The sequence below is a fragment of the Festucalex cinctus genome, chromosome 2 (assembly GCF_051991245.1).
Source record: "Festucalex cinctus isolate MCC-2025b chromosome 2, RoL_Fcin_1.0, whole genome shotgun sequence".
Taxonomy (NCBI): Eukaryota; Metazoa; Chordata; class Actinopteri; order Syngnathiformes; family Syngnathidae; genus Festucalex; species Festucalex cinctus.
The window spans coordinates 23,815,559-23,839,068 of record NC_135412.1 but is presented as its reverse complement, the minus strand read 5'-3'; the positions used below and the strand labels follow the sequence as shown (position 1 = coordinate 23,839,068).

General features: G+C 40.3%; 2 protein-coding genes across 2 annotated transcripts in view; one reads left to right on the top strand and one right to left on the bottom strand.

Annotated features, from left to right (window-relative positions):
* Positions 1 to 15,491, top strand: part of LOC144014213 (uncharacterized) — a 35,582-nt gene extending 20,091 nt beyond the window's left edge. The window contains exons 3-5 of the mRNA XM_077513848.1: positions 4,874 to 5,597; positions 5,681 to 5,992; positions 8,578 to 15,491. Coding sequence (XP_077369974.1) covers positions 4,928 to 5,597; positions 5,681 to 5,992; positions 8,578 to 10,556 — 2,961 coding nt within the window. The 5' untranslated portion in view covers positions 4,874 to 4,927 and the 3' untranslated portion in view covers positions 10,557 to 15,491. The remainder of the gene's footprint in view (positions 1 to 4,873; positions 5,598 to 5,680; positions 5,993 to 8,577) is intronic.
* Positions 14,964 to 23,454, bottom strand: LOC144014215 (cytosolic sulfotransferase 3-like). Its single transcript, XM_077513851.1, has 8 exons — positions 23,391 to 23,454; positions 22,358 to 22,505; positions 22,144 to 22,272; positions 20,424 to 20,524; positions 20,197 to 20,323; positions 20,019 to 20,116; positions 17,012 to 17,186; positions 14,964 to 16,921 (listed from the first exon to the last, which is right to left on the bottom strand). Exons 2-8 carry the CDS (start codon positions 22,494 to 22,496, stop codon positions 16,809 to 16,811), a joined length of 882 nt encoding a protein of 293 aa, XP_077369977.1. The 5' UTR covers positions 22,497 to 22,505; positions 23,391 to 23,454; the 3' UTR covers positions 14,964 to 16,808.
* Positions 23,455 to 23,510: the final 56 nt, after the last annotated feature.

Below are 23,510 nucleotides of genomic sequence, written 5' to 3'. Positions count from 1 at the left end.
CCAGGAGCAACTCGGGATTCAGTATCTTACTCAAGGATACTACAGCGTAGGTCGCAATGGCATGGCATCAAACCCACAACTTCTGGGTTTGGAGACAACCACTCTACCACTGATCCATGTTCCAAAGGTCAAATTCAACTTGATGAAGCACCTGCTGTCTCACCTGTAAGGTTGTTTTGGGTGACAATTTTCCCCATCGAGTCTTTGCTCAGGCTACTTCGTGCTCTTTAAATGCTGTACTGCCGTTCGGAAAGGAACAACGCTATGCTCAGTTTTGGATACAGTGTTGGAGGAGGGGGGATTATGAGAACATTTGTTCACTAGTGCATGAAACAAGGTTCCTCATGGGACAAAATACCGCCGATTTGCTTCTGTGTGGCTCGTGGAGCATATGTTGTAGCATTTCCTTTAACTCTTAAAACCAAATTATATGATATCTTTTGCTAAAAATTCCCAACAAATTGATGTGTATCCCATGAAACATTCACTAGTCTGAAAGGAAACATTTTGCTGCCAGGCCGTCTGGACGCTGGCACAGAAGTGGGGGGGAAAAAAATCTCCAAAATCTTCCATGCACACCCCACCTCCCCGTCTGCACAGTTCCATATGAACTAACCAACACCGACTGCTCATGTTAGTATATTAGCACAGAAATGACATTAATACTGTGTTGATTAAGAGATTAGCACCTGTTTTCGTACTTAGTCATGTGATCAAGTAAACATTCTTCCGTGTAATCTTCCGTGTTACTATTCCATATCATTTGTCAGCATTTCCTGTTCTGGAGAAAGAACATATTGTGCAAGAGAGCGTGACGGCATCTCTGCAACATGCACACCCCCTCTGCAAGTGAATGAGCAGACTGATGTGTCCTTTGGCCCCTGGGGGGCTAACATGATAAAAATACTCACACTGGCTGCACCCATCTGCTCCCCCCCCCCCCACGGACTGCCACAAAGGGAGCCAATGTGAGATTACACTCTCTTTGGGGATGAAACGTGTTCAGATTGGAGCTAGTTGTTTCATTTTAACGCGCAGATCCAGACAAAAACATTCTGGAGGTACACTTTGTGTTTCTCTGAAGCATTCAAGACTCATTCATCTCACTCATGTACTGTATACACACTGGCTTGTGCATGCTAGAGTGCTTTGGAACAAGACAGTGATGTGTTTATTAAAAGCCACTTGTCAATGGTGATATTGTTTACATTTGGCTGCCAGGCCGTGTGTACCTAAATGGAAACTTCACCAAAGTGGAAAGTGGGAATGGAACATCTTAGTCCTGTAACGCACACTGTATAGACCAGTGGTGTCCAAATTACAGGCCGGGGGCCATTTGCGGCCCGCCGTCCATTTTTTAGTAGCCCGCGACATATGCTAAAAATGGCATTTGACTCAGTTCAAATAAAATAAAAACAAAAATGTTTGGAGATGGTCAAAGTAAGAAGGGAGGCTGTCAAAAAACACAGGTGCTATTAAAGTTTATTGTAGTTAACTAAAACTAACGAAAAAAACTAAAATTCAAAACAACAATTTCATTAACAAAATAAAATAAAAACAAAGATGCTTTTTTTTTAAAAAAAAAAGAAAACGAACTGAAACTACATTTTATGTTTACAAAACTAACAAATAAAACCAAATTAATTTTAAATGTGATTTTTAGTACATTTATTTTGATATAAACCGTAATAATAACGTTGAGCCCATGGTGTTTTTTTTTAAATATTGCGCACAAGTATTACACATAAAGAAAAAAGAAAAAAAAAACTAATACTGAAACTAACTAACACACCTGTTGCACAATTGTTTTCTAGGTTTGGTCTAGGTTTTGCAAGTTGAGCTCTGAGGCACTGTGATGCCATTTTGAGTCGATAGCAAGTGGCAAAATGGCCGCAACCTTGAGATGGATAAAAACAGAGAGATTTTGTTGCTTAATTCATAATCTACAAACACAATATTAATCAGAATGCTGTTTTTAGACTAGTGGTGCCGCACAGAACATATTGTAAATATTTTTTTTTACTTAACTTCCACTTCAAGAGCAAGAAATCCATTTTTATCTGAGTAATCGATGAACTAATAAATAAAAAATATATAGATTTAATATCTGCAACCCTGCTTTTCTATTGTGGTTTCCTAATGGGCGCATTCGTTGTCATTTTATCTTAACCAGTCTGTCCTTTCTGCTCTAAATTTAAACCTTCACTTGTTCTCCTCGTTAGGATTTTGTCCCTCCATCCGCCGGCGGTCCCCTCCACTGTCAGCTTCATCTCATCACTCTGCCTTCTTTGTTATTACATTGCTGCTTCGCCAGCCTATCCACCCTGTCCTGAAAACGACTCCACTAAAATGGCCTGTTTCTGCCTCTCTATCTTCACTGGCCCAATGTGCGCTGGGATTATTCAGGTTGAATGGAAGAGAAACAGAAAAGAGGAAAGGAAGGGAGTTGAACTGGACACCAGCCAATAAGCCCGAAAGTGGAAGTGACTGAGACGGCAAGCAAAATAAACACACAGGCTACTGTTATGCAGCATACTTATATTTCTGCGCTCATGGTCATTTCACTTATATGCTCCATTTCTCTGCATGCGTGATTGGACGATTGTGATTAACTAACCCTAACCCTGGACACTGGCTGTGATTTCTCGCTTGGTGACTCGCTTGGTGAGAGTTGTCATTTTTTCCAAATATGGAATACTCAAAAAAAAAAAAAAAATGACCTCATGAGAGTGAAAGATGCACACGAGCCGTCACAGCTGTGAAGGAAAATTTTAGGTGAGTCATTGGCTATAGAATAAGTCCTCCCGCAGGTCGACTCGCACACACACACTGACAAACCCACGCCCACGGAATTCAGTGATTTCTGCTCCTGAAGTTTCATGCTGAAGTTTCAGTACGGTCTTGACTGCCGCTCAGGGGGTTTCTCCCATTGTGAGTCACTGATAAAGGCCAGTGTGAACAAGGAAGGTTTACGTAAGTAAGCCATGTGCTAAAATAGGCAGGAGTGAGTTTTGGGGAAAAGAGCAGGGCAGCTGCTATCTGTTTGTTACTTGAGGTGACTTGAGATGTTTCTTTGGTTTAGTTGGCTCTTAATAGACTGTATTTAACTGCATTGAACACAACTTCTATCAAAATACTTGATGAAATTTGCCAAACTGACCACTCAGACTACTAATTAGAGTTAGACCGATATGGTTTTGTCAGGGCCGATACTGACTGTTAGTAGTAGGATGCCGATAACCGATATTTAGAGCCGATATTCATTTTCACTAAAAGGAAAAATATTGGCATCAAAATTTGAAAAACTAGAAACTCCAGCTCTAAAATGTTGATTGAGCAACCTTTAGGGTTCGTAAAATATTGGAGTTAATAAATTTAAAAAAAAATCGTATTCAATAGACATCTTTGTTTTAAAAATCTAACAAAAAGTTCGGGATCTCCCAAAGGCAACAGCATGTCTTCAAAAGTTAAGTTAAAAAAAACAAACTGAAGTAAATAGCTTGCTATTGTTTTCTATACAGTAAATAAAGTTTTCCTAAATTTCAAAATATCTCAAGTATTCAATTCTTACTTTTAATTTTCAATTTAAAAAAAACAGTGCAGATAATTCCCAGGGTCAGCAGCATCTCTGAAAATTTAAATACCTGTAATTAGTTCCCCTGAGGTTAACACTTTTTTTTTTTTTTAAATGGATCTATTATCGTCCGTAAGATTCTTCAAAATGGCCGATGCCGATATTCGTCAAAATGCTGAATATCTGCGACGATAATCGGTCTATCCCTGCTACTAATATATCATTTCCTGCATGTCATACCATTGACAAAGAACAAAATAGCATCAATATAGAGATTACAAAAACGTGAATTAAAAAGCGGTAAACTTTTGTGCCTGTTTGACAATCAGTGACACATTTTGACACTTCTGGGAAAAGGCTGTTTCCATGGAACCAACTGCCTCCTTTTGTGTTTGTTTCTACTTGTTTCTACGTGCTGTGTTATTGTGAAAGCATCCACTTGACACATCCCTCTATGACTGCTGGTGACGTGCCAGACTGCAAAAGTCCCAACAGGAGTTTCACTGACCTGACCATGACGTGACCTCTGAGTCAGCAATTGATTTTGAGTGGATTTGTTTCTTGTTTTCATACTAATATTTGCTTTAAATGGGAAATCAACCATGGACATTTCTTGACAATAATATGTTATAAGTGACCTCAATCATCTAAACATGACATTCTGATTGTTACATTTGTGGGATATGAGTTTTGCTGTAAAATCCATCCGTTTTCATCCATCTCAGGGGGCGGCCATTTTGCCACTTGCTGTTGACTGAAGATGACATGACAGTTGCTCAGGGCTTAGGCAACAATCAATCACAGCTCACCAGTTTTCTGAGGCAGAGCTGTCATTGGTTGTTACCTGAGCCCTGAGCAACTATGATGTCATTTTCACTTGACAGCAAGTGGCAAAATGGCCACCGCCTGAGATGGATAAAAACGGCTGGATTTTGCTTCATAGTTCATATTCCACTAACGCAATATTGACCAAAATACCGTATTTAGACTAGTGGGGGCTCCATAGAACATATTATTGTCAAGAACTTTTTTGGGGATTGACTTCCGCTGTATTTATGAATTCAATACCGAGTTAGCGTAGTTAGCGTGGCAGCAATGACATCATCAGTGACGAGTCAAAATCCATTTGACTTTAATCACGTGTGACGTGACCATTTAAAAAAATCTGAACTCTCACCAAACACTATTACTACTTGCTAGTATAACAACAACCAATTCTAAATCAATTTCTAGTGGGTTATGACATGTTTTTGCACCCTAAAATGTAGTACTTATTTGTCTTTTTTTTCCTCATCACAGAAACCCAGTGTGAGGATGGTGTAACAGCAAGACGCTCTTCTGACTACTCAGGCCATGGCTTCCATGCCACTCCTTTTAATAAGCTTCCTCATCTCCTCCCTCCATCCATCCGATGCCCGGGTCATCACTGGCACATCGCCCTCCTCCTCTCATCTGGATATCCCTAAAGACTCTCAAGCCACCAAGCAGACAGATGGAAACTGGTCCTCTTTGTCTTCCAGCGGGCGCAGCGCCGTGCCAGCTAAGGTTACAACGCGGGATCGGCTGACAACAACAAATGCAGCGCAACAGGGGCCTAGAATACACTCGGCTGCCTCGACTACGTCAACCCTTTCTTTTCAGACACGTAGCCGTGGGACAAACACGAGTTGGCCAAGCGTTACTGGGCCTAAGGTGGACTCAACTAGCCCGCCACTCAGCGGGAAGTTGGAGAAGGAAAACGTTGGGACATCTGTGCTCAGTTTACCCTCCGGTGACAAAGCGGTGACAACTAGCAGTCTACTTCAAGAGGCAAGTGATTGGCAGGGACTCGGATCAGGTAGTACAACGCTGATGCTTGAAAAGGAGGAATTGCTCGTTCCTGTGCCAACGACGATTAATAAATTGGCACAGTATCGACCACAAGCACAGACGAAAATAGCTGATGTGCACAATTCATCAGTGGACAGTCAGACTGTGGAGCCTCAAGTGTTGGTACTGACAACACAAACCGTATTGCAAGCAGGTGAGGAACTCGGTTCTGTTGAGCCATTTAAGTTCAAATCAGCACTTGAACTTCACACTTGTGTATTTTCTTCCAATTCTCAGGTGATTCCACACTTCCCAGTGACAGAAAAAATCAGTCCGCGGCTGCAGTGACTTTAAACAGACCCTCCGCCACCACAGTCGCCTCCATCGCAAAACAACCACAGACTCCCAATCAGCCAGTTACCAATCAAAGCAAGAAAATTTCACTCTCAAAGGTTATGACAGAGAAAGTAGCTGTGACAACCACGGCTAGTATGCTTACAACTACCGAGTTGGATCAGAAAACGGCAACCCAAGCTACAAATAAACCCAACAAAACTGCACATTTGGAGAGAAACACAACAAGGACTACTTTGCAACCAACAGCAACAGGTACTTGAAGAATGCACTCCAAGCAAACCACATAAATTGACTGACTAGTTTGGCCATTTCCATACAAATCAGTTTTGAGATGGCCAAGCAAAAAAAGCTTCAAAGGATAGGAAAAAGCATAGTGAGGTCGACCCAGATGGGAGAAAGTATGCAGGAGGCAGCATGGTGGGATGTAAGGGAGGGAAATAACTGGAATCCCTGGCAAACAATCATACAAGAGGAAAATGAGTTCAGGGAGAAAAAAAAGAAGAAAAAAAAAGGACTGTTGGGAATACAGAAGCAAGGGTTGGGTGAATATGTGGTAAAGGAATAAGATATAGAAACTCAAGAGTTGGTAATGAAAAACAGATGCAGTGAAAACTGAATCAGGGAAAAGGGAAAGTGTGACACATGGGCCGATTTGGCCGTTGACTCTACATCAGACACCTTTCAGTTCACTTTTCATTTTGTATGAGTTCATTGCCACATGTGTGCGTCCAGTACACTACAACGGTGCATGTGGTTTGGGGGAAGACTCTAGGGTTGAGGTACGTTAAGCCTACCCAGCTGTGCATTGCGGAATGTGTCCAGATCCCACCCCTGTAAGGAATAGTTTGAAGGAAGGAAGTCAAACAGTATGACATCAACAAAGAAGTGGAGCTTGCAAGTAACAAGAAGAAGAGGTTGCAAGTAAACAATGACTTGTTATCACGTGCTCCAATTGGCCAAATTAAGAAGTTACTGTTCAACGTATTTGTGTGGCCATCCATCAAGATAAAAAAAAAATGTGGAGGCGTACGTCTCCATAAATTACTCTGTGACATTGCACATCTGTTGCCTTTAAAAAAAAAAAAAAAAAAAAAAAAGTCATCCGTCAATGGGCAACCCCATTGTGCGTTCCCAGTGCAGGAACAACAAAACAAAGTGGTATGCGTTCAAACATGATTATGACAGATTAGGACATACTATACCATATAATCTGGTCGGATGTTGTAGTGTTCTTAGGTATACACTTAAATGCTCTATGGCGTTATGTAACATGTAGACCTTATTAATTACGTAACTAATCTAATTAAGCCTCACAATTACTGCTTTAATGAACATTATTATCACAATGTCGTCATATCTGAGATTATATAGTTGATGTTTTGCCATCCTAGTTGAATTACATATGGAATGACTCTAGTGTAATGTCCCTGCAGTGGCTCAAATTTGTTCTCTTGAACCCTGTGAAGTGGTAGGAGGCATTTACAGTGCTGCGGTTTACATCATGATGTTCACAATTAGAGGTTTCATTCGATTACTTAGTTATCTTCCTTTGCAGAAATCATGTTTAGACCTCAGGTGATTAGCTGCATAACAAGTTAGCTGTATAATGAGACTGGATTGGACCAGATGGTCCTAGGTTGTTACACTGATGGTGAACTACACCCTCTAGTGGCTTCAGCACCACAACTCAATCTTGGAGTTTTAGTATTAGGATTCCCTACAGGGTTAATCCTATTTAGTAGATAAGCAAATAATGAGGTAGGATTTATTTAAAACTTGCCAGGAGACAGTTCAAATACAGCCAGGATGGCTGCTGCTAAGAAGTGTCTGTGAGCAACCTGATAATACAATATCGGAGAGATAGCAACAAAGTCAACCTTCGTATCCTCATATAAAGGTGTTATAAATCTAATTATACTAACTATATATGTATAAGATATGAATGAGCGTTTGCATATGTGTTTACCATTTAACCACCAAATCCATTTGAATGGTTTACTAATTGTACTTTTGTTGTAAAACATGGATAGTCCAAAAAAATGAAAAACACAATGTCATCATTTTGGTGAATGGAGTGCACTTATATAGCACTTTATCTACACCATATGTTGTCTAAAGTGCTTTATCAAGCACTTGAAAACATATCGGAGTGTATAGCCTAAATGCGGCCGATGTTCTAAAACAGTCAACCTGCGGGAACTTTTAAATAACTAAGAATAACTTACTTGAATCCTCTGCGTACACAACCCTGGGTGTTTTTTTTTCTTCCACTTTTGGCAAAGTTTTTAAATGTACAGTAGCCGTGTTTGTCCTACCAGCGAGCTAGCGCTAAGCTAACCAAAGAGGGTTCATCTCTCCAGTCCAGTGTCCAAGTTTGCAAACTCATTTCGTGCTCGGATGGCATCAGAGGCCAACAGCAAAGTAATGACAAGGGCGTTGATACACTGCCTAGATGGGCTTTATTAACTGATGGCTGAACAGTTTAATATTATAATGCTCATTAGCCGGCTAAACATTCCCATAAATGCGTAAACACTTTCAGGTGTCACTCTCGAAGAGCGCGCGTCACAGGATGCTGTGCACTGCACACATACTGTACAGTCACACACGTTGCCATTCATTGCACTCAAACATTCCTATGAATGACACGAGCACACACGACAATATGCTATGATTCATTCTTACTCAAATCCCAAAATTCTGATTCGGCATTCATGTTTAACGACTAATTCATATCTCAATTCGTGTCACCACCGATTCATGCACAGACCTAGTACATGCATGTGATAATTTTGAAATGATATGTATTTAATGTTCATTTCCCTTATTATTTCCAGCTAAACCACCGTTCCTGACTACCAGTGTGGCACCAGTCACCCAAACAAGCTTCACTGATCCGAAGAATTCCTCCATTATGTTAGCGGATCCTCATCAAGCTTCTAAGTCGTCCCCTTCTCCCAGCGCCGAGTCCTCCCCAGATGGAAGCCTGATCTACTGGGGTGACCTGAGTCGGAATCTGACATTTGCATGGGAGCTTCACGTCTACGGGTCAGCAAGCCTTTTTTTGCTTTTGTTTGCCGGATCTGCTCTCGGGCTCGTCTTGTCCCCGGGTTCAAACTGTCCTCATCGGGGGGCTCTCGCCCTGGCCAACGCCCTGTTGTTTCTCGTCGGAGGACTTAGGGCATCTCTCTTTCTGATCGATCCCTACGGGACGCAGAAAATCCTCCCTCGTTCGGCAGTTGCAGCCATTTACAACTTGCCGCTACACTTGCTGGTGTGGACACAGGCTGCCTTGGCTCTGCTGGCCATGAGGGTGGCCGGTGTGACGGTTTTACCTTCAACGTTGGAGCGTCCTCCGCTGGTGGCCGTGTTGGCTGTGTTGCAGTGCACTCTGCTGCTGGCAGCAGATCTGCTTTCGCCAGCTCTATCCCCAGTGGTTCCCGTCACCCTCCAGGTTCTCTCCTTGTGCTGGGGTCTGGGTCTCTGTCTGGGATTCCTCTTCTATGTCTTTCCACGAATACGTTGCCCTCCCATTTCTCACCCTGGAGTCGTCGAAGAGGCCAGGAGAAAGGCTTGGTCGGGGAGCAGGAGAGAAGGGATGATTCTTGGAAAGGTCCTGGCAGTTTGTGCAGTTGTTGGAGCGCTGTGCTGTGGGCTACATCTTCACGCCACCCTTTGGCTCTATGGACTTCTTGGGGACTGGATGAGCTTCAACTGGGGCTGGTGGCTGGTTCATTTCTGGGCCCGACTCCTGGAGTTGGCCTGGGGATTATCCCTCCTTCTCTTGGCTTCGTGGGTCTTCTGGAGACCTCAGTGTTGCCGAGGAAGGGACGAGGGGGCAGCGGGAGATGGAAGAACAACGGCAGACATGCCGTCCCCTGGCCATTCTGGAGGCTCCTCTCATAGACACACGTGCTGGTCCAAGATAGTCCAGAGTCTGACGGGGAAACCTTGCAGAAAGTCTGATAGTAACGGCGTCGGCGCAGGAGGTCACGCGGAGATGCCCAACAATTGGGCTGGCCAAGAACGTTCCGGAGCAGACATCACAAAGAGTCTCATCAGGAACCACAATCACGATCAAGCAGCCAGCCAACAACAGTGCATCAAAGATAGCAACCGAGTTCGTAACCACAGGGGCCGTTCGGCAGAACGGGGCGTGTCCGATGGCTCCACAGGCTCCCTGCTGAGACTCCAACCGCTCGGACTGACTCCGCAGCGCTCAGTCAGTGGAAGTCTGGAGCCGGATAGGGACACCTCTCTCTCTATGTGCGAGTTTGATCTTCGGCCCCCATCTCCCATCAACCTCACTCGCAGTATCGACGAGGCTCTGCACCGAGAACACCTGCTCGAAGGGGGCAGCTTGTTTCATCCTTTTAACCAAATTTCGCAATCTCCTTCCCCTGGATCCGGAGTCAGTCCAGGACTCTGGCTGCGTAGGAACAGTGACCCTCAGTTTTCCGAGAGCAGCGAGGCTCCGACCGAGTCCTCCATGCCTCTGGGGGGCAGTATTCTTAGCAGTGTGCCTAGCAGGCAGGTGACTGCTCCACCCACGCCGTCCCACCAGGGTCACAGGTGGGCTGGGAATGAGGTGGGAAACGTCCCCTCCTCGGTCTCCTGCCCTGTGTCACTTCACCCGATGAGAACATCAACGGGACATCTGGGGGAGGATGGAGTGGATGACACGCGACCCTTCGTCACACCAGACTGCGAGCGGGGGCGGGGGAGGGCCGCAAGGCCCGTCGGTTCACGCAGTTACCTGGAAGTCAGCCGACATGACGACTCTGCCAGCGTGAGCAGTGAAATTATTGACTTATGAACCAAATCTTAGACATGAGAACCAGGGGCCTGCACACATCCAATATGCCATTCCATTTTAATTAGCGCCTTTGCAATTTTGACAAACAAGTATTCACACCGCTACGGACAATTTAGAGTCTTCAATGAATCTTACATGCATGTTTTTACCAGGTGCGGTATAAAACCCATACAAGCACGGGAAGGCCAAACAAAGTCCGCAATGGAAGGCAGGAACCGAGATTCGAACCTAAACCTCTGAACTGGGAGCCAAACTTAATAGACTGCTATAATATCAAACTATCAAAACTTAAAAAAAAAAAAAAAAAAATCTGTCACATTTTTTTCATGCTAAAAGAAGTAGAATAGAATAGAATAGAATAGAATAGAATAAAATTCAACTTTATTGTCATTGCACTGTCACAAGTTCAGAACAACGAAATGCAGTTTGCATCCATCCAGAAGTGCTTTAGCAAGGATAAATTATATATTTTAAAAATAAGATTGAAACAGTATATACACATTATTGCAGGCTATAAATATATATGTAGTATTGATAAACAGCTAAATAATTATATATGACTATCTCTACAGTATTTACAGATATTTATTTATAGTAGTGCAATTATGATCATGAGACAGTGTTCAGGAGTGTAACAGCAGTGGGGAAGTAGCTATTCTGATATCTCGTGGTCTTAGTCCGGAGGCTCCTGTAACGCCTTCCAGAGGGCATGAGGGTAAAGTGTCCATGTGCTGGATGACTGGAGTCTTTAGTGATTTTCTTCGCCCTCTTCAGGCACCGCCTCATATACATGTCCTCAACAGAGGTGAGTGGTGCACTGGCGATGCGCTGGGCGGCTTTCACCACCCTCTGCAAAGCCTTCCGGTCCATAGCTGAGCAGTTTCCATAATAGATACCATAATATCCTGTGAATTACACGCAACCATGTATAATACGCCTCACCCCAAAGTCACCATTGAAAGGCTCTTCTTCTCTGTGTATTAAACAGTCCCCCAATTTGCTAGTATCCTGTATTAGCAGTAGGGATGTAACGATAACGACAATATTGTGATATCACGATATCAAAACTGCCACAATATATCGTCGTCGTCATGTCACAATGTTAAAAGCAGGACATCTGTCAAAAAAGTCAGGTTGGTTTCCATTTGTGCAGTTCTAGCACCATCTGGTGGCTAGATTTTTATTTTAGTGCAGTTTCATTTTCATAAGGCATGTTTTGACCCTTCTATGTTTAGAGATTGTAGATTGTATTTGTATTGCTGTAATGCACAAAACACAATAGTGTTTTGTTTTTTTTGTTTTTTCTTTTTTAGTAATTTCTTTTTTAACAATATTGTGACCTCTTTTGTATCGCCAACCTCCCCACACAATATGGTGATAATTATCGTATTGTGACCTTCATATCGTGATATCGTATTGTGATGTTTGGATATTGTTACATCCCTAATTAGCAGAGTAAATAACAAGAATGAATAAAAATTCAAAACATACCAAGTAAGTGTTTTTAAGTCCAGGTTAAAAACTATGCTCTTTTCCCAATACCTATGATGAAAATCTTTCAAAGTATTTTCAAACTCATGTTTTCCAAATTTTGTTCTTGCACTGTAAACTCTTTTCATGATTTTAGTAAGGTATTTTATATTTCCTTACTTTGCTTTTAAATGTCTTTAATCTGTTTGCATCTATTTTTGAATGGTGGTTTTAATTACACTATGTGAAACATATTATGGAGTATGGAGGACCAAAAATGCCAAAAATACAAAATAAATAAATAAAAGTGAAAATAAAAATGGATAAAATATACATAATTCAAAAATTAAATACACAAAATAAATATAAATACAAATTAATATTTTTTTTGCATTTTTGGTCCTCCATAGCATACGTTGTGTCAAATGTACTACAAATCAGTGATTCAATTTTTCCTTCAACCCCTTAAGGTACTGCCTAGGTACTGGTAAATGTCAAAACAACGTGGAAATGTGTCATTTCTTATTAAGCCCCCTGTAGAATACCTCCTCGGAGAGAAAAAAAAAAAAAAAAAAAAAAAGTGTTATTCACAGGATTTTACAGCACTTGGTCTATGAGCAACACAATCAAAATACAGTATCGTGAAACATGGATACGTTCTAGTGTTCCTAATTGAGTCTCTGCTGATTTGGAATTAGTGGTCATTTTGCTTCCCAAATTGCTAAAAATATGATTGTTGCAGGTGAAAGATAGAGTGACCAGATGTCTCGGATTAAAAGGGACATTCTCGTTTGAGCCTTGTGTCCCAATTTCCAGCGGATTTCCATTGTTGTTCCACTATTAGGCAGGTCCTGTTATCACGGTAAATGTAGTCCTACTAGCCGAGTACTGCGCTTGCCAGTCAGACCCAACACAAACTGAGCTTTTCTAGCAGCATATTTCTAATGTTATAATGTAAACAGCACAGCCAAAAAAATGTTGGATAATGTTGAGTGCATTGACTTATTTACAGCTGTTACAACCAAAATAGATTTAGCATGGAGTTCCGGACGTCACGTGACTATTTCTCTGAACACGCCCCCTCTGGCAGGAAAGTCACGACGCCGCGTTAATGGACTACAATGACGAGGAGGGCTAAAACTAACGTTTATCCGTCAACTTTCCACCCAAGAGCATTGACACTCACTTTGATGAAAAGGACATGATACACGTGCGAAGTGGACAGGTTGGATGATAATACCATTGCCGATGAAGTGTCAGAAGTTATTTTTTTTCTAACTCGCCGATGCTTTACATGGAATTACACTGGTGAGTGCTTTCAAATCTGACCAAACAACGGATTTTCAAGTTTGTCAAATCCAGAATTATTTCCCCTTTATGTGTGGTCAAAATGTCATCAATGTTAGCTTAGTTTCACGCAAGTCTTGGCAGTGATATTAGGTACGTTAGCAACTTAGCGTCTGCTAATTCGACCGCCGCATTTATGCCGTGAAGAAACTTTATGGTGTTGGTCAGTTATTAAATTCAATTTTGTAATATCTATTAAACCGTATAAACACAAATGGATGAAACTGATTATTTCCCTCACATTTTGCGCGTGATAACTAGCTTCAGGCAAGTTAGCATGTGCTGATTCAGTCACCATGTACAAAAGTGCTCAATCTCGTCTTTCGCCTTCCTTTAATAACTATACAATTGAGCTACATCTACACGACTAACTGATTCAGTAATTGACTCACATAATATGAAGTGATTGCTGTGTGTACACAAGCAATGAGGATCTACGTAATGGTTCCTCTTTTGTTTGCCGTGAGAATACTTGATCCCTTTTTTTTTTTTTTTTTGTCTCTTCTGTTTGTGGCAGCTGGTCCACAACAGCTGTCAATCATTGTTAAAGTGGCAGGTGCGTTTTCTATGCTGCCAAAATGGCTGCGTTAACACCCATTTTGGGACACGTGACCCCAACGTCCGGTTCTCTATTAGCTAAAGTAATAACACAACCAGACTGACTAGCGATTACATTTGATAATAAATAGTTCCTGGTGAGAATTTATTGTACATTTGAATTTCAGCGAAATTGTAGTGTCCCGGTTTTTAATTTTGAACTCTGATCACCCTAGTGAAAGATAAACTGTACTCTTGTGGGTCCAATAGCATTTGTTTCTGTGTGTGTATAACAATAGTGATTTATTTAATTTGTTCATATGGTCCTGGCAATTTTCATTGCAATTTTCCTCTGTCATGTAAAAATGTTCCATACGTTATTTCTGCTTTGTTCTGTGCTTGTAATGGTCCTGTAAACACGCAACATGTCATCTTGAACATGACTCATCAACTATTGGCGTTTCTCAGCTCTTAATGGTACTGTTTGTTCCCAGCTGCTTTGGAACTGATGACATCATGAAGTAGTAAACCACAACCACAGTCGCACTTGCTACAACATGCTTACATGCGCTGAACTGTTGGCAATTATCAGGATTGGGTGACATCAATGCATTGATTGCATTTTACAAGGATTAAATGGAAATATTGCATTTCAATGTGCCGCAGGTTTCCTGGACTGCACGGGAGAAACGTCGCCTAGCTTGGCATGAATGCACTTAACTTTTCATCCACGGCACTAGACTGAAGTATTTTATTACTCGAAATATAAAGTATCTTTACAATATATTACATAGAAGCAAAAATGTAAATACTTTTATTTTTATGTTAAATAAAGCTATATTTGAAACATAGTCATATTTGTCACTGTGAAAGACAATCGAAAGTGTTTTTTGGCGTATTGTTTGCTGTTTTGATATCTGTCTTTCTTGGCTGCGCTAAGGATTGAAATATTGTTGCGGGTGTTGCAAAGGTATTTAGATTCCTTTTGAAAATAATACTACAAGACAAGTATTTTTCATTAAAAAAAAAAAAACTCAAAGACAAGACATACCATAAAATAATGATACTGTAAATTGACTTTATTGTTTAATATTAGAACTACAGGAATGATTTCCGGAAGTGGTCAATGCCTTCGTTCATGTATCAGAAAACGACAGGATGACGTCCAGTTTGTTCCAGCGACGTTTAAGTCGTTTAGTGATTTGTGTCTAATGGCCTTGTGTTGTGGTCTGCATTCCAATGGACTTCTAAGATTTTTGCTGTCTTGCTGTTCTCTCTTTTTTTTCCCAAAGTTCCAAGCGTATTCATTGTTGCCCTTTAAACATACGTGCCATAGAAAATGAATCATGTGCCCACCTGCTGTGTAGTCTCAGTGCACATATCGTCGCTGCTATGTGAAAACATTTTTGGGATGTCTGAATTCAGTTTCATCCAAAAACGGACGTAAATGTTTTTCACTTAGCAGCGATGATATTCAGTATTAAGAGTTGTTTATTTGAGTCATTTAACATGTATTATTTCTTTTCTGTTGTTTCATGTCACCCAATTTCATGTCTGGATTCAAATAAAAAAATGAAATGATCATAGTTCATGCTTATTGTGTTTGATGATCACGATATGTAATGTATACTCAACAAAAACATAAAACGCAACACTTTTATTTTTGCTCCCATTTTTTATGTGATGAACTCAAATATCTAAACTTCTTTCACATACACAATATCACAATTTCTCTCAAATATTGTTCACAAACTAGTATTGTATAAATATGTGAGAGTCAGCACACCGAAATAATCCATACCACCTCACAGGTGTCCCATATTGTAGGAATACTTGTAAATAGTTATAATACATTTGCTGCAATGAAGAATTGCTTCTGCTTGCAATGAAGAATACTTTGCTCTGTTCCCACTCACATTCACATCACCTAGCTATATGAAGATGACGCTGATGAAACATCTAACATAGCAGAATGGTTAGAGCCAGTCTGCTGAGGCCGCCTGTTTTCTGTTAAGAAATGATTGCAAACTTGACCACACATGTACTCAGCAATCTTCCACTCACATGCACAACACAGACAAACAAGTACACTGTGTTCCAACTATGCCTTGCATTTGCATTTTTAGGGTTTGGACACCCATGTAACTAGGGGTGTGGCCGCGTGGAAACAAAATCAAAACAGAGGGTGAGGAGAGGATTCTTCAGAGAGTGCAGTCGTGAATTGTAATTCCTCTCCTCGCGAGCCTTGAACTGAGTGTCTTCTCTCCTTTTTGTGTCGTGTAGATGTAAACCTGACACATATCAAGAATGCTGATTAGACACCATGATTAGTGCACAGGTGTACCTTAAACTGCCCACCATAAAAGGCCACTCTGAAAGGTGCAGTTTTTTGGGGGGTGGGGGCTTTACTGAGTCCCCGGAAAGCTCAGAAAATTTAACAAAACTGCACTGCACCTTTCAGAGTGTCCTTTTTTTTTTTTTTTTTTTTTTGCACTAATCGTGGTGTCTAATCAGCATCTTGATTTGGCACAACTGTGAGATGACATAGATTATCTCAGCAAAGGAGAAGTGCTCACTATCACAGATTTAGACTGGTTATATTTGAAAAAACAAAAAAAATGGTGATATTGTGTATGTGGAAGAAGTTTTAGATCCTTGAGCTGATCTTGTACAAAATGGGAGAAAAAATAGTGTTGCATTTATATTTTGGTTGAGTACTACTGTTGTTTTTAACAGTGAATCAGTGAATTCATTCCAATAACCAAATGAAGGAAGACAATGACGACAAGTAATCTTTAAAAAAAATAAAAATAAAATAAAAAAAAGCTTGCCGGTGCAGTTTGACTAGATACCATCAGCCTAGAAAGAAGAACCGGTTTATTTAATCAGTTCAAGTCTTTAAAGTTCAGTACGAAACTGCAGTCCAGCGGATTGTATTTGCTGCATGTAGTGCTCATCACAGCGTTCACTCTGGGCCACAGTGAAGTGATTCTTCCAGTCACCAACTTTCCCTTCAAAAGGCAGACAGATCAATTCAGACGGTATCGCAACGGATCCGTTTGCAAGCAGGCAAAACCGCTGACGGCCATCTTGTTTTGTACCTTTTCTCATGAAAGGAGACACCTTCAGATTCATTAAGGGGGCGTTGGTGAAGTTGGTCACTTTGTTGTCTTTCATGTTGTCAAATTTCACAGCAGTCATGATGCTTTCCTTCTCCTCGGCCGAGGGAGACATGCCGAGGAAGCGACACAGCTTGTCCATCTCACGTCCCAAGTTCTGCGCACGTGGAATTAGGTTTGGTCAGACTTGATCCAAATGGTTTTACGCTCAAATCACGTGTACTACACACGTGTTTTGTTTTCTTTTTTTATTTTTGTTTCTCTGCTGTTTTTTTGTATGTTTATATGTTCAATAAATCAAATCAAATCAAATCAACACTCCAAAATGTACTTGGCTTGTCACCGCAATGGTTATGTATAATTTGAAAAATGGAAGTAATAACCTTGGACTTATTAATAGTTGTACAATTTTTCATGATAGCCTTATTTTATATACTTGGCAATTTCTTTTAATCATTCGAATTCGAGAAGTTCAAGTATCTTGGTGTCTTGTTCACGAGTGAGGGCAGGATGGAGTGGGAGATCGACAGGCAGATCGGTGCAGCGTCTGCAGTGATGCGGACTCTGTATCGGTCCGTCGTGGTGAAGAAAGAGCTGAGCCAAAAGGCGAAGCTCTCGATTTACCAGTCGATCTACATTCCAACCCTCACCTATGGTCATGAGCTGTGGGTCGTGACCGAAAGAACAAGATCCCGGATACAAGCGGCTGAAATTACTTTCCTCCGCAGGGTGTCTGGGCTCTCCCTTCGAGATAGGCTGAGGAGCTCGGTCATCCGGGAGGGACTCAGAGTCGAGCCGCTGCTCCTCCGCGTTGAGAGAAGCCAGGTGAGGTGGCTCGGGCATTTGGTTCGGATGCCCCCTGGACGCCTCCCTGGGGAGGTGTTCCAGGCATGTCCCACTGGCGGGAGGCCCAGGGTCGACCCAGGAGACGCTGGAGAGACTATGTCTCTCAGCTGGCTTGGGAACGCCTTGGGATCCCGCCGGAGGAGCTGGTTGAAGTGGCTGGGGAGAGGGAAGTCTGGGCTTCCCTCCTGAAGCTGCTGCCTCCGTGACCTGACTTCGGATAAGCGGCAGAAAATTGATGGATGGATGGATGGATGGATGGATGGATGGATGGCATTCGAATTTGGAAAATTTACAAGACATATTTTTTTGTTTTTGTTTTAGCCTTGAGTCTTCTGATTGACCCACTAAGTGGCCTTAGGGTGTTCCACAGGGTTCAATTTTGGGGCCCCTGCTGTTTTCATTGAATTTGATGCCCCTGGGTCCATCTTCCCTTCACTTCAATGCAGATCGATGACAGTCAGAACTTTGTGCCGCTAAGTAAAAAGGGACTCTTTCTCCTTAAGGCCACTTTTGTCCTGTCTGAAGGAAATCAAGGCCCGGATGGCACTGAACTTCAAGTCTCGTCTCTGAAATGGAGCTCATAGGTGGGAGCACATAACTCCAATTCTGGTCTCACTTCACTCCTTGCACATTTTCGAGTTTTGTTTGTTTGACTTTTTTTTTTTAATGGTCTTAGCCCACCTAACCTCTCTGAGGTCCTACACACCTTGAGTCTCAGGTCAGTGGACCAGATGCAACTGGAGGTACCAAGGACCAGGTTTGGGGAATCCATGTCCAGAAAGTAAATTGATTTGGAATGATCTTCTGCTAAATGTTATTCAAGGCGCTTCTCTACCCAGTAAAAGTTGTCTTAAAAAAAAACTAAAACAACATTATTATTCTTTGGCTTTCCCCTCAACAAGAGACTCCACATTGTTTTATTGTGTTGACTGTTATATTATTAATTTATTGCTTTAAAAAGGAAGTAAACACAAAATGATTCTTGAATAATGTGCTCTGTGCAGCCCCACTAGTCTAAATATGGTATTCTGGTTAATACTGCGGTCGTGGAATATGAATGAAGCAGTAAAATCCAGCCTTTTTTTTTTTTTTTTTTTTTTTTTTTAAATCCAACTCAGGGGGCGGACATTTTGTCACTTGGTGTCGAGTGAAAATGACATCACAGTTGCTCAGGTCTCATGCTGCATTCGAGGATGGTCGGAAGTCGGACTTTTCCGAGTTCAAACCAGGAAGTGTGTACGCCTTGAACTCGGAAAGTCCACTTGCGAAGTTGGGGAAAAAATAAGGACCGACGGACTACAAGTGACGTCACTCTACAATGGAAACACAGACCGTGAATGGTAAAACATAATTTGCTTGAGTATAAAACTAGATAGCTTTCTTCATTCATAAATATTCAACAACTTCACATACGCAACGTACGTGACAGTATGCTGCTATCTCCCGGCATGAAATTATATGGTCAACTACTGAACTGTATGGAATGCTTAGTTATGAAATAAGATTTAAAAAAAATAAAATAAAAATAATAATAATAACAATAATAATACTAATAATAATAATAATAAATGAAGCAAAATTATGAGCAGGTAAGCTTTTGCTGGAGTTTTAAGAACCAAAATAAAAACCAATTAACCACTATCTGCCATTTTGGTTGTTTACTTTCAGCTCGAATACTTTCAGGTCGGAATTGGGAAAAACCAACTTGGATATATCCGACTTCCGACCATCCTCCAATGCAGCATCAGGTGACAACCAATCACAGCTTAGCTTCATAAAACAGGTGAACTGTGATTGGTCGTTTGCCTGAGCAACTGTGATGTCATCTTCAGTCGACAGCAAGTGGCAAAATTGCTGCTCCCTGAGATGGATAAAAACAGCTGGATTTTGCTGCATAACTCGTATTCCACAAATGTAATATGAAACAGAATGTCATGAATAGACTAGCGAGGTTACATATGACATATTGACAAGAAATGTTTGAAGTTGACTTTCCTTTTATCTGTCTCTGTTTTTGTATGTTTGACTTGATGTGTGGCACTTTGTTGGTTGCTTTTCAAGAGTTTGAGTTGAATCTTCACTTCCAAATTAAACTCAGACGTTGTGCAGACTTTAGCGAGTAAACAACCTGCTAACATTTCACCTCAGTAAGATCTTCATAGAAAACGTAATGCAGATTTGGATACGTTTGCTTCTTCTCCCACCAGCCGACCACGTGCTCGTGCCAAGCCCCATACGCCACTGAAGCCACAGAAGAGCACGTTCATGAAAGGACGGAAGAGCCTGTTTGACGGAGGAAAAAAAATGCACGTTGACCTCACTTTTCCCCTGCATGAATCTTTGTAGAAAGCCGTCCCAATCTCCTGGCTCAGGGTGGGTTCTGCTCATGCGGCTGAAGTGGAAATGGGACACTACCACGTCCTTCGGGTTTCGAGCCACGTAGATTGCCTGCATGAAAAAAGAGAGAGATAATTGCGTCACTTTTTTTTTCACCTGCCACTTTTGTTTTTTTGTTTGTTTGTTTGCTTGTATGTTTGTTTGTTTTTACCTTACAGTTCTGCTCCCAAAATTTCTGTGGTACAAGCTGGACAGGCAGATGAGTTTTAATGAGACGAGGCGTGATAGTGAGCTGGTCTGCCAAATCTTTTCCTAAATGAAGGAGAGAGAGAGAGAGAGAGAGAGAGAGAGAGAGAGAGAGAGAGAGTGTCATTCACAGCTAAAAGCACCGGAAGAATGGGTGAAAAAAATTCTGACATTTTTAACTGAGGCCTGGCCCTGACTCTTACCTAACATGTACAGTTCTGACACTCATTTTTATTGATGATGTTTCATTGCCTTCTATATTCGAAATGGATTAATGGGCTTGTTCCTCTAAATTTAGAAAGACCCATTTTCAGTGCTGTGCAATTAATCGAAATTGAATTACAATTTCAATTATTACACTCCACAATTACAAAATCAGCATAATCATAGAAAAAAAAGATTGATACTAATTTTTGAATCGTCTAAATGTATGCATTTGCATCTTACTTTAATTTTAAAATAGCTAATAAATTTTGTTTCATCCAAAATGAACTTGCATAATTAGTGTTTCAAAGAATTTTGTGTCTTTAATATTTTTTAAGTTTAATGTTTTTTTTTTTGTAAAAACAAAACAAAAAAATCATCCTGCTGCACAATGCACAAGCTGTACTCCAACTTCAAGTTTTTGAAACATAAATAAAGAAATTAATTAATTAATTAATATTAATATAAATTCTGCTTGGTCCAAAAGGAACTTACGTAATTAGAGTGTTTCTATTTTTTTATTTATTTTTTATTTTTTGGTCTTGACCATTTACTCGTTTTGTACCGAAAAAAATAAATGGTTTGAATAATCGTGATTTCAATTATTGCCAAAATAATCGTCATTATTATTGTTTCCATAATATACCTTGGCTTTTAATTCAGCGTAAATTGTGTGGTCTTTTTCTCCGGGTCTTTGTGTTTTTGTATTTGTTTTTTTAAATGTAATGATTTTTTTTTTTAAATGTATTGATTTTTTAAAATTTTATTTCATTTACTGTATTTTAGTATTTATTGACTTTTTTTTTTTTAAGAGTTGATTTTACTAGATTTTATGTGTGATAGTGTGCAAATCTCAATGTGCAGTACTTTGGAAAAGCTTGTTTATTAAACGTGTTATAGAAATAAAGTGGATATGATAAATCGTGGGCCAATCTCTTGGGTTAAAATTGAGGAAAATAATTTTTTTATAGGGGTGTCAAAATTAGGGTGTTAATTTTGAGTTAATTTAAAGTTCCTTTAACACCTTTAATGACTTGCCCTTACTTGGAAAACCTGTAGTGGGAGAATTCCAGTCACAACGCAGCAAACGTAAAAAATTAGAAGTAATACATTTCATGGAGACTGGGGTCAAGTTGTATTTTACAATTTTAAGTTACTTCATATTAAAGATTAGATAGCTCTTAAAATTAAAAGAAAAATGCAATGAGCTGTCACCGTCTTACAATTGCAATGATGCCATCTAGTGGCAGAAAATTGACATCAACACAAATCAATATCATGCTAACTTTTTACAGTACAGTACATCTTTTAAATTAATTTTAACTGAATGTAATGAATTATTACAAAGTTGCAGTACCATGAGAAACTGAGAAAAAAATATTTTATTCTACATTTTAATATAAATTTAGAAGAGTTGTAAAATTTGTGATTAATTATGATTAAAAAATTTAATCGCCTGACACCGTTGCCATTTTTTTTACCTTTGGGATGACCAGGGATGCTTTGCTCCAGAAACGGTACTCTCATGTACAGAGGGAGGGATGTCTCTTTCTCGGGATGAGTCTGTCCAAAGTACAGACGATCCAGGAGGTAGCAGACCCATGTGGTTCCTGACATCACAACAAAAAGTATATTTTGCAGAGGCAAAAGATTGTTTTGTTGACCAAAATGAGAAATTCATACACGTAAGCTGACCTGATTTCGGATACGATGCTATAACAATATCATCTGGCTTGGCCTTGAAGTTCTTGACGTTTTCCCAGTTGTCTGCGAAGTATTTTGTCATGGACACACCGTGGAAGTCGAACAGTTGCGGTCGAGGTAGCGCCTCCATCTGTTTCTTCTGTTTCAATGCATAATCAATACTTTTCTCCGTCTTGATTCTCATGAGAACAGGTTGTCATTCATCGCATTGATCAGATTTCCAGTTGTTCCCATTTAATTTTCACGACAACTGTCATAAATAATGTCTCTTTGTCCTTCGATCTTGACAGTGATAGATAGTGACAGGCAGAACAATGAAATCCTCTTTGACGGAAGGTGCAATTAACCTGTTTATCCACCTGTTACTATTCACACAGCATAATAACAACTTTGTGCTCAAATAAACAGCCCCAGATTTCACTAATAAATTAAGACGTGATTATTATCAGTATTTCAACATGCAGTATTGGATATTTGTGACATTTTTATTTAGCGGGTTCCACGACATTTTTGGCTCGGCTCAAGAAAGTTTGAGGAAATTCTGTGAGGCTGTCAAAACACCGACAGCAAGGTGTGGAATTTCCGGCTGTACAGTCGTCTTTTTAAAAAAAAAATTATTTTATTTTATTTTTTTTAAGATACACTTGACAAATATACATAAATAATTTGATTAAACACACATTTTTGGATTTATGACACCACTTATTCTTAGGGTAATTCTAATCACTTCTTTGTAGATTTAATTGTTCATTCAAGACTCTCAACTTGTTCACAGAAACTTGCCATTCATTACCATTGTGTCATGAACAATTTATTAGATAGAATTTTTGTGGAACCTGCATGAAATATTTCCCAACCTGACTATCCAGGCATGTTAGAAATTGAAATGGCAGGGCACCCAATATGACCAGTAAAACCAGCATTAAAAGTAAAAAGCCATGTTGCAAAATATAAAAAATATTTCACATTTTTCTTTTCAGCAATTTAAAAGCCACAATAAAGAATAAAGCACGAAGCCACTCACGCTGAGCTATAGATCCTCCGAGGTGTATGTACAAAGTCAAAGTGATTTCCAGGCAAGCAAAAGCATGTTAGACTAGTCATTTGATTTGTCACGTCACATATTTTTATTTGATAAAATGTC